Source organism: Pseudophryne corroboree, chromosome 5 (assembly GCF_028390025.1).
Source record: "Pseudophryne corroboree isolate aPseCor3 chromosome 5, aPseCor3.hap2, whole genome shotgun sequence".
Taxonomy (NCBI): domain Eukaryota; kingdom Metazoa; phylum Chordata; class Amphibia; order Anura; family Myobatrachidae; genus Pseudophryne; species Pseudophryne corroboree.
The window spans coordinates 401,137,667-401,149,869 of NC_086448.1; the positions used below are offsets into that span (position 1 = coordinate 401,137,667).

General features: G+C 44.3%; 1 protein-coding gene across 2 annotated transcripts in view; it reads right to left on the reverse strand.

The window, feature by feature from the left end:
• Nucleotides 1–12,203, reverse strand: part of MOCOS (molybdenum cofactor sulfurase) — a 1,370,999-nt gene that overhangs the window by 1,089,819 nt on the left and 268,977 nt on the right. For both annotated transcript variants that reach the window (XM_063922731.1, XM_063922730.1), the window contains exon 3: nt 6,002–6,068. In XM_063922731.1, coding sequence (XP_063778801.1) covers nt 6,002–6,068 — 67 coding nt within the window. The remainder of the gene's footprint in view (nt 1–6,001; nt 6,069–12,203) is intronic.

Below are 12,203 nucleotides of genomic sequence, written 5' to 3' on the forward strand. Positions count from 1 at the left end.
CCTTTTCAAATTGAAAAAACGTGAATTAGATTTTTTCTTTCACGGGTTAACACTTTCTAATTATTATCGTGATAAACGCATTCCACGGGGCTTTAGAATTAAAAACATTCCTACGATTGGAAGATATGACCCAGATTTTTGTATTAAATGGACATCAATTTTGAACAAATGTTCTTTTGACCTTTTACTTTTGGTCATAGAAGAAGCTAGACGGGAGATGGAATTGGCTAAAAGTAAAATTAAAATCTTTGAAGAGGCACATTTAGAGAAACTTTCTGGTGATAAGGATGGTGATTGGATCAATAAATTGGAGAAAGATGTTGAGAATTATAAACAAGATCTTATTAAATATAAAAAGGAGAAACGTGTTAAAGTCGATTTGGACTATGATCAACAGAGGGTCTATGGTTGGCTAACAGGGTCTTATGGGGATGAGCGAAGCAAACCACATTTTAGAAAACGCTTCACCAAAAGGGGTAATAAATTCCAGTCAGATTTAGCCACGACTGGGAGCGATAGTGATTCCTATAATGAAGGGGCTTTTTCCAGACGTCTCCCTTTAGGGATGCAGACGAGAGCTCAACTCCAAAACCCAAATGGGGATACACCCGCCGCGGCAGGCAAAACACGCGGCAGGGGAAGAACAAACAACAAAAAGCCACCAGTCAAACGCAGGACTTAATTTTTAATTTATCGTCACGTTCATTTTCTGAAGATGAAATGAACGTTCTGCAGAAAGGTTTATCCTTCGTCCCCACTACTCCTTTTGACAATTTGCAATGGAAGGTTGATCTGTTTAAACTTAACAGAAATATTAAACTTAAAGAACACTTTGGTAAAATGACTTGTTCTTTTGAAGCAAGTATGGTACCACCCCACCTTATGACATTCAGAACACGCTCTAAATTTGACCCCATCAGTAATAATCCATCTTTAAAGACATTTACCAGGTTACTTAACCATGAGGTAATGAGTAATCCAGGAGCGTTTAAACCTAATTATTGGAATTTACATAAAAATGAAAAATTGGCTCTAAAAACACTTTCCTCCTATGATGACATCATCATTCGTCAGTCGGACAAAGGTGGTTCTATTGTCATACAGGACCTTTCGTCATATCGGGCTGAGATCTACCGACAACTGTCGGACACTGACACTTACAAATTGTTGACGCAGGACCCGACGGCTATATTCAAGAAAGAACTGGATTCTGTCTTGGACAATGCTGTAAAAGAGAATTTAATTTCTGACCATGTTAGGAATTGTTTAGTGACTACCTGTCCCATTAAACCGATTCTATACACGTTGCCTAAGGTGCATAAGCACCCCACTAGACCACCGGGGCGACCTATTATATCTGCACGGGGATCGATCTTCCAGCCGGTATCAGTTTATTTAGATGGTTTTCTGCAGCCACTAATTCAATCTAAACCTACTTTTCTGAAAGATACCACGTCATTGCTTATGTCGTTGAGAAAGTTACCCTCATTACCTACTGATTTGTTGCTTATTTCTGTTGATGTATGTAATTTATACACATGTATTCCCCATACACAGGGGCTGTTGGCTGTGAGGTTGCTGCTGGCTAATAATGTGAAATATGTGGGTCCAGATATAGAGTTATTTATGTCTTTGTTAGAAATGATTTTATCCAAAAATTATTTCTATTTTGATGGGAAATATTACCTGCAGACATCCGGTGTGGCGATGGGGTCCTCAGTGGCTCCGTCGCTAGCAAATTCTTTTATGTTTATGATTGAGCAGGATGTATTTTTCACCAACCCCACAGTTGCTAGTAAAATATTTGCATATTTTCGCTATATAGATGACGTGCTCATTTTGTGGCAGGGTTTGGAATGTGAATTTGTGGCTTTAATGGAAGAACATAACCAGTCTAACAGCCCTGTTAAATTTACTTACCAGATTAGCAGAGATACAGTCAATTATCTTGATGTAACCATCACAAGAAAGGGTGACGTTTTGGATACGTCATTATTTACTAAATCTACTGACAGAAATAATCTTCTGTTGGCTTCTAGTGCACACCCTAAGGCGTTAAAAGATTCTTTGCCTTATAGTCAATTTTTAAGGGTGTTACGTATTTCCAGCAATAGAACTGAAGCTCTGATGCAGGTTGATCTAATGTATAAAAAATTCTTGGAGAGAGGTTATTGTCCCAAGAACCTTGAGTTAATGAAACGTAAAGCTTTAGCAGTACCTATTGATAAGCTACTAGTGGGCAATAAGAAGGCAACTAAGGCCACTAAACCCTTTGCGTGGCCCAACACATATACTCATTTAAGTCCTTTTGTGACTAAAACTGCCAAGAAACTTTGGCCTCTTGTCCAGACTGACAGGGATTTAAATCTGTCTGATTCTTCATTAATGCCTTGTTATCGCAGGGGCAAGAATCTTAAAAACTTTCTGGTTCGGACGGATATTACAGGTATGGGAGGTGATACAGTACGGGGCACAACCTTTTGGGGATCCCTAAACATGGCTGTTTTCGTTGCCCGAACTGCACGACGTGTGGCTTTTTACAAACAGGTGCTGTATTCAATCATCCCTATTCTGGAAAAAAGTTTTTCATTAGACACCACCTTACCTGTTCAAGCCAATATGTGATTTATGTGATCACTTGCCCTTGCTCTTTACAATATGTGGGGAAAACGGAGCGCCAATTTAAAGAGAGAATGGCACTTCATAGATCGGCGATTAAAGCCGCAATTCTTAAAGGCACTAGTGATCAGCCTTTAGCTCGCCACTATGCTACTGCTAAACATAGCTTAACAGCAATTAAATATAGAATGATCGATCATATTCCTGTCCTTAGCAGAGGAGGTGATAGAAAAAAACTGCTCTTACAGCGGGAGACACAGTGGATTGAAAGGCTTGGTACACTTTCCCCTCGAGGGTTAAATGAATCACTAGGGTTACACTGTTTCTTGTGATAATAAGATTGTTGCATCTTTAATACATTAGTATAGATGGACACACAGCATGTTACTTTATAAGCTATCTCCAGGTAAGGAATTGTCTTAGACTATGGAGTGTTTATTAGCACAGGCATTCCGTTCTGTTGGATATGTAGCTACTTTTGTATATAGCTACATGAGGAAATACTTGTTCTAAAAAGTCTAGTGCTTGTTGTTGGTTTTTAATATGGTCATTTTTTCACCTTTTTTATCTAGATGTTTTTTCACATGTATGTGTGAGTTCTGTGATTTATACATTTTTGATCACTGTGATGTTTATAATGTGCATTTCTTGTAATTGTGAACTTGATTCAGCTGCCTGCACGCCACGCCCGACACCACATTGATTGGTAGTGGGGTGGGACCTGACGTGCAATGTGTGGTTTCACTGATGCTATATATATGGTGTATACACAATGGTTTCTTATGCTGTCTGATAATCTTGATAAAAGTGCCGCCGAGCACTGAAACGTCGATTTAATCCAAGATGACTTTGTAGTCTTCATTTATTTGTCCGGAGTGCCGCCGAGTGGTGTGTGGATATTGTGGGCCGTTGCAACACGGCCGTCACGGAGGGCACCTGGCAAGTTTCTACACTGGGACAATAGGAGTGCCGGATCTGGTGGATGTATATATATATATATATATATATATTATACACTGTATATATACACACACATATATATGCCCCTTGTAGCTATGACCTCTTTAGTTTGCCCCCAGCAGACATGCCACCTTTAGTTTTGCCCCCTGTAGATATGGCCCGTGTACATTATGCCCCTTTAGTTTTGGCCCCTGTAGATATGCCCCCAGTAGATATGCCAACTTTAGTTTTGCCACTGTAAATATGCCCCCAGTAGTCATGTCTTCTTTCGATATGCCTCCTTTAGTTTTACCCCTTGTAGATATGCCCCCTTTCATTTTTCCCCCTGTAGATATGCCCCCAGTAGTTATGGCCTCTTTAGTTTTGCTCCCTGTATATATGCCCCCTGTAGATATGCCCCCTTTAGTTTTGCCCCCATGTAGATATGCCCGCAGTAGTTATGGCCCCTTTAGTTATGCCCCCAGTAGTTATGGCCCCTTTAGTTATACCCTTTGTAGGTATACCCCCTTTAGTTATGCCCCTTGTAGCTATGCCCCCTTTAGTAGTGCCCCTTGTAGGTATGTCCCCTTTAGTTGTGCCCCTTGTAGGTATGCCCCCTTTATTTATGCCCCTTGTAGCTATGCCCCCTTTAGTTATGCCCCTTGTAGCTATGCCCCCTTTAGTAGTGCCACTTACACACAAAAAACCCAAACACAATATACTCACCTTAAGCCCTGCTCCTGCGTCAGACCGCTGACATCCTTCTTCCTTTCCGCCCGCTCCTCCTCGGAACTATGGGAGAGATGTCATGACGTCTCACCCATAGCGCACGCCGCACACTGCAAAAGCCGGAAGCCGGAGCTCAGGAGTGAGCTTCGGCTGGCGCTGTAAAGAGGTAGTCGGGCGCCTGCTGGAAATAAAGTCTCAGCGGGCGCCCTGCAACTCCCTGCGCTGCCGGCTGACATCGTGGGTTAGGTGAGCCGGAGGAGGCAGAACTGGTTCCGTCTCCAAATGGAACTTACGGAACGCTAATGCCCACCGCAGCATTATCGGGGTAATTTTCTAAAAAAATACCCTGGTGTCATGATGCACATCTGCCATTGTCCATTGCTACCACCACCGCCGGGGCCCTGCCAATCACAGCTACCCCCATGATGTGCTGAGCCCCCACCCCCCAGGTAATTATACTTATCAGTCCCAGGAGCCAGTGACGATGTTTCCAGGAGGCTGCCGGGTGCCGGATCGTGCTGCTGTTTGTGACCCCCAGTGCTGTAAAGTGAGCTGCCGCTTTAATGTGGGAGGAGCTATAGTGGGCAGGGCACCTTTATATGAATAAAGAATTATTTATTGGCAAGTATAAAGAATTTGCGCACATCAAAAGGGTGTGGCTTCGCTGAAAGGGGCTTGGCCTTGCTACAAGGAGCATGGCTTTGCAGGAAAAGACTACCTTATACCCCAGTTTTGCAACCTGCACGCCCAGATATTGGCCTCCACAGGGGAAAAAAATCCAGATTCATGTCCTTTACATTATTTGCCATTTTATCTCCTTATATTAATGCCCCTTACACAATATGACACACACTGTAATGCCCTTTACACATTATGCCACATACCATAATGCCCATTACACAATTTTGTCGAAAAATACCACAATAATGCTGCGGAGGGCATTCACATGCTATAATTGATACATCTGATGTACTCAATTATCGCATAGCGAGTTTGGACGATATTATCACAGCACATCTGCATCTGAGGATGCGAATGCTGATAAATCGTCCTCTAAGTGGTAAAAAAAAACTGTAATAAGGTATATTAATTTAAATCATATTATAACTCTAATGAGATCACTAGTTACAACATTTTTCCTTATTAGTAGATGGCTGTTGTCAGTCAAGGTTATATACTGTATAAGACCTCTGTGGATATTGCAATACAATTATCTGGCAAATCATCTTCCAGATCTGGCTGGTTGAAATGAAAATCTGGTAATGGATGAGAGCAAATGACAATCATTAATTTGCTCCCAAACCCTGGAAAACGGACAAAAACTATCGTTCATACAAACTGGTTACAGTTAAATCCGTGATTTATCCAATTTGTCTGAATGACAATTCAGTGGAAAAATATCCAGTATGGATATAAACTATATTTATTTGCTATTACAAAATTTGTGTTTTTTTTTTTACATGCTTCCCATATATAATAAAATGTAAACATTGTATGATACCCCCTGGCACCAATGATTTAGGATGTAGCCTTAAATATGTATATCTATCATTACGATCAAACAGTATTAAACTATTATTGCATTCCACAGAGTACATACAGAACAGTGATTTTCAAGTGTTTCCTTAGGTCTAATTTCCAGTATGTTGTGCTAATAATACAAATCTGTTAATTTTCATTTCCAAATAACATTATAATCTTGTTATCATCTTACCTGTATCGAACATGTTCAATTGTGTCATGTGTTAATCTGCTGCTTAAATTGCTGCTATGAGGATTGCCTAAAGAAATAGAGAGGAAAAGATACACATAAAAAAAAAAATTTACATTTTGTAAATGTCTGTGTCGATGCTGATTTTCTTATCATTCTAATTGTTTAAGAACTGGTATATTAATGTACAGTAAGTGCAGATTTTCTGACTTAAAAATAAACTAAATGCATCAAGAGTCATATGGGGGCAGTTTAAGTGAGGAGGGGCATGTGTGCAGGCTCAATGTGGGCCACCTCCTCCTCTCTCATGCCACAGTTGTGAGTAGACTTTGGCACTGTCTGGCTGCCTCATTTTCCCAGTTATTTCTGCTGCGAACCCCAGACTCTGGACAGTTTAGATAATGTTTGGGTTTAGGGTGTGTTGTGTGGGATCCCCTGAACATAGGGGCCTGTATGCACCATGCATTCTGCACCCATTATAGATACACTAGTGGAGCATACGTGCCAACAGTTGGCAGAGTGTATTGGATTCCCTGGTGCAGTGATGTCAGTCCACTCACTTAATGACTTAAACAGTAATGCAGGTTTATTCAGTGAACACAGGTGACTCAGATGTACTCATGATTTATGCAATTAGGAACCATTATATCAGGTCTGGCCAAACCGGTCCTCGAGATCTACCAACAGTTCATGTTTTCCAGACCTCCTGGAGATCTGTAGAATTGTCAGTTAGGAATGAATGCAGCACATCTTCATTAGTAGTGATTACACCTGTGCACCAGCTAGGTGGTCTGGAAAATGTGAACTGTTGGTAGATCTCGAGGACCGGTTTGGCCAGCTCTGCTTTATATCATACAAGGTAACAGCAGTGGTAGCGGTACTTATCAGGAGTTGTCTCCGGTGGTGAGGGATGGAGGACTGCACAGCCGTGCAGTCTGACTCCCGCTGTAGAGAATATGCGGCGCCTGGCTCAACGTGATACATGCAATGGAACGCTGTGAGTCTCTGTAGCTGAGATCCGCTCCCGGTCTCAGCTCTGCATGCTTGCACACACCAGGACTCAGTGTCTCTCGCTCATTCACTCTAACATGGAGGAGCTAGGATTACATCACATAGCTCCGCCTATGAGTGACTGTTGACACTAGGGGATTAACACTAGGGGATGCGCCCACAGATTGCTGTGTAGAATGAGACAGGCATAGAGCGCACCATATACTAACACTCCTCCTCGCTTAAGACTGTCTTCGGTCACAAATTTAAAGAACATGACATTTTATCAAACAAATCAATAGTCATTCCTGTAACTGAAAACATAATGTGAAGCAAAACAGTAAGAATAAATCAACATTAACATAGTAACATAGTATCTAAGGTTGAAAAAAGACAATTTGTCCATCAAGTTCAACCTATTTGTAGTCTCCTATGCAGGCCTGGCGCTAACCGCTCAGCAGAGCCTGCAAAGCAGGGAGGCGCTGTGCTGGCTGCTCTGCTACTCTGTTGTTGTTGCTGCAAGTGTCTGCTGCCACTGCGCCTGTCACATGAAAGGCAGCAGCGCTGGCAGCACAGGGATGGAGAGGAAGGGGGGTGCTTACATGACTGTGTGAGAGAGCAGCAGCGGCGGGGGAAGTCCCTGGAACTCACTGCGGGGCTGAACCCGAGCCTCTCCACCTTGATCTCAGTAGTAGGAGCAGAAGAGCATGTGCCGAGCTGTGATTGGAGGAGCTTGGCACATGCTGATTAGAAGAGCCCCTGATTGGAGGTGACTGTCACATGCTACTCTACAACTGGAACATGGAGAACTCACAGCATGGACACTGACTGTCTGTGAGTATTCAGCCTGCCTCCTCTGTCTCCACTCCACAGTAACTGCTCCTTTCTCTGTAGCTCCTGCCTGTCTCTGCCTCTTCTCTATGCAGCATGTCTGTCACTGTATAGTCTGTGCCCTGCTTCTATGCAGGATTATTTTGGTCTAAATTTTGTCTGATGCTGATGTCAGCCGTTGCATTTTATTCCTCTTTTCACAGTAACTATAGTGCGTGACTACGCACCATAACCCTGGATATCCTTATCCATCAGGAATTTATCTAACCCATTCTTAAATGTGTTGACTGAGTCCACCATTACAACTCCCTCAGGCAGAGAATTCCAAACACGTAAAGTCCTTACTGTGAAAAAACCTTTACACGGCATTGTGCGGAATCACCTCTCCTCTAGCCTAAGCGAGTGTCCATGTGTACTCTGTGCTGATCTTACAAAAACAAGTCTTGTGGCTCACCACATAGCACTTCAGTCCAATTTGAAAATGATCCATTAACCACAACGTGCTGCTCCCTATTATCTAACCAATTTCTGACCCAAGTGCATATTGTGCTTCCTAGCCCTATTTCTTGTAGCTTATAGATAAGTCGCATGTGTGGGACTGTGTCGAAAGCTTTGGCAAAGTCTAAAAAGATTACATCCACCTCCTTACCCTGATCAAGGTTCGCACTAACTGTTTCATAAAAGCCAAGTAAGTTATTTTGACATGATCTGTCCTTCACAAATCCATGTTGATTCCTTTTAATGACCTTATTGACTTCAAGGAACTTCTAAATACTATCCTTTAGAATACCTTCCAATACTTTCCCTACTATAGATGTAAGACTAACTGGTCTATAATTACCCGGTTCAGCTCTACTTCCCTTTTTTAATATTGGCACTACTTCCGCTATACACCAGTCTTTAGGAACCATACCTGATATAACTGAATCTTTAAAGATCAAAAATAGCGGTCTTGCAAGTTCAGAGTGAAGCTCCATTAGAACCCTTGGGTGAATTCCATCGGGACCAGGTGACTTATTAATCTTTACATTTTTTAATTGGTCACAGACAACCTCCTCACTTAAATAAGCACTTATCAGTGGGACATTATCATTATTGAGATTGTGTGTTAGTCCCTGAATTTGGTCCTCTCTTGAAAATACCGTTGAAAAATTAGATTCATGGTAAGAACTTACCGTTGTTAAATCTCTTTCTGCGAGGTACACTTTGCTCCACAAGGATTAATATCGGGGTGTAGAGTAGGATCTTGATCCGAGGCACCAACAGGCTCAAAGCTTTTGACTATTCCCAAGATGCACAGCGCCGCCTCCTCTATAACCCCGTCTCTGTGCACAGGAGCTCAGTTTTGTTTACCAGCCCAATGCAGTAGCAGGTACCAGAGACGACAATCACTCGTAGCCAATAACACCACACACTCACCACAGGTGTCAGCGGCTATGCCAATACCAACCAAAAGAAGCTAAGTGTGTCAGGGTGGGCGCCTTGTGGAGCCCAGTGTACCTTGCAGAAAGAGATTTAACAATGGTAAGTTTTTACCATAAATCTCGTTTTCTGCTGCGGGGTACACTGGGCTCCACAAGGATTAACATCGGGGATGTCCTAAAGCAGTTCCTTATAGGAGGGAATGCACTGTAGCGGGCACAAGAACCTGGCGTCCAAAGGAAGCATCCTGGGAAGCGGCGGTATCAAAGGCATAGAACCTTATAAATGTGTTTCCTGAAGACCACATTGCCGCCTTGCACAATTGTTCAAGGGTCGCACCACGGTGGGCCGCCCAAGAAGGTCCAACCGACCGCGTAGAATGGGCTTTAATGGTAGCAGGAACCGGACGACCAGCCTGTACATAAGCATGTGCAATCACCATTTTAATCCAACTGGCCAAAGTCTACTTGGAAGCAGGCCAGCCACGTTTGTGAAAACCAAACAATACAAAAAGAGAATCAGATTTCTTAATAGAGGAAGTTCTCTTCACATAGATACGGAGAGCCCGTACCACATCCAAAGACTGCTCTTTGGAAGACAACTCAGTAGAATTAAAGGCCGGAACCACAATCTCCTGGTTAAGGTGGAAGGAAGACACCACCTTGGGTAAATAACGTGGCCGCATTCATGGAATGCCCGGTCACGGTGAAAAATTAAATAGGGAGACTTACAGGATAAGGCACCCAAGTCCGAGACCCTTCTAGCTGAAGCCATTGCCAGCAAGAACAGGACCTTAAGGGAAAGCCACTTAAGGTCAGCAGAGGCAAGAGACTCAAACGGGAGCTCTTGCAAGGCCTCCAAAACCACTGACAAGTCCCAAGGGGCCACAGGTGGCACATAAGGAGGCTGAATCCGCAACACACCCTGAGTGAATGTATGTACATCAGGTAGGGTAGCAATTTTTCTCTGAAACCAAAACTGACAAGGCAGAGATGTGAACCTTGAGGGAGGCCAGACGCAGGCCTAAGTCAAGGCCCTGTTGTAGAAAGGCCAATAGTTTGGCCATACTAAACTTGAAAATGTCATGATTGTGAGACGCACACCAAGTAAAGTAAGCATTCAAGACTCTATGGTAGATCCGAGCAGAAGCCGGCATACAGGCCTTCAACATAGTTTGACCGACCGATTCAGGAAAACCCTTGGCCCTCAGGATGGAAGCTTCAAGAGCCATGCCGTCAAAGCCAGATGGGCCAAATCCTGGTAAACACAAGGGCCCTGAACGAGGAGGTCTGGTCGTTGTGGAAGTAGAAGGGGACGATCCCACGAGAGACCCAGTAGATTGGAGAACCAGTGCCGTCTGGGCCACGCTGGAGCAACCAGAAGCAGGTTTCCTCCCTCTTGCTTGAACTTCCGTATTACTCTGGTCTGGAGTGACACCGGAGGGAACACATACGGTAGCTGAAAGTTCCATGGAATCACCAGAGCATCCACGAACGCAGCTTGAGGATCCCTTGTCCTTGCTCCGAAGACCAGAACCTTGTGATTGTGTCGAGACGCCATCAGATCCACATCTGGAAGGCCCCACGTGTCCACGAGAAGTTGAAACACCTCCGGATGGAGGCTCCACTCTCCTGCGTGTACGTCCTGACTGAGATAGTCCACTTCCCAGTTCAGGACGCCCAGAATGAACACTGCGGATGTGGCTGGCAGATGGCGCTCCGCCCACTGAAGAATCCGTGATACTTCCTTCATTGCCATGCGGCTTCGAGTGCCGCCTTGATGATTTATGTACGCCACCGTGGTGGCATTGTCCGACTGTACTTGAACAGGTCTGTTCTGTATTAGATGCCGGCCCATTGTCAACGCATAGAACACTGCCCGCAGTTCCATAATATTGATCGGGAGCAGAGACTCTTCCTTGGTCCACCAACCCTGCAGAGAGTGGTGTTCCAACACCGCGCTCCAACCTCTCAGACTGGCACCCATTGTCAGAAGGACCCAATTGGATATCCAGAAGGGACAGCCCCTGCTCAATTGTTGGTCCTGAAGCCACCAGCTCAGTGACAGGTGGACCTCCGGAGACTATGAGATCATATGAGATCTGATCCGGTGAGGCAGGCCGTCCCACTTGGCCAGAATGAACTTCTGCAGAGGGCGAGAATGGAATTGAGCATACTCCACCATGTCGAAAGCAGACACCATGAGACCTAGTACTTGCATTGCCGAATGTATCGACACTTGTGGACGAGATAGGAAGCATCGAATCCTGTCCTGAAGCTTCAGGACTTTCTCCTGAGACAGGAACAACCGTTAGTTGAGTGTCCAACAATGCTCCCAGATGTACCATGCTCCGAGCTGGAACCAGGGAGGATTTCTTCCAGTTGATCAGCCACCCGTGGGCTTTCATGCACTGGACCGTCAGATCGAGATGACAAAGGAGAAGTTCTGGGGAATTTGCCAGGATCAACAAATCGTCCAAGTATGGTAGGATCCTAACCCCTTGACGACGGAGTGCAGCCGTCATGACCGCCATAACTTTGGTGAAAACTCGGGAAGCCATTGTCAAACCAAAGGGTAACGACCACAATTGTTAATGAAGGTTGCCCACCGCAAACCTCAGGTACTGCTGATGAGACACCGCAATAGGAATATGTAGGTAGGCAACCTGTATGTCCAGGGAGACCATATAGTCCCCAGGGTCCAAGACCAGAACAATAGAGTGCAGCGTTTCCATACGAAACTTGGAGACCCGCACATGCTTGTTCAAGGACTTCAGATTGAGAATGGTCCGCGAGGACCCGTTCGGGTTCGGGACTAGGAACAGCGGTGAATAGTACCCCTTGCCTCTCTGAGCCAGAGGCACCTGTACTACCACTCCTGTGGTCAGGAGGGAATGTACCACTGAGTGCAGAGTGTTTGCTTTTGCCGATCCCAGAGGCACATTTGTCAGGCAACATTGATG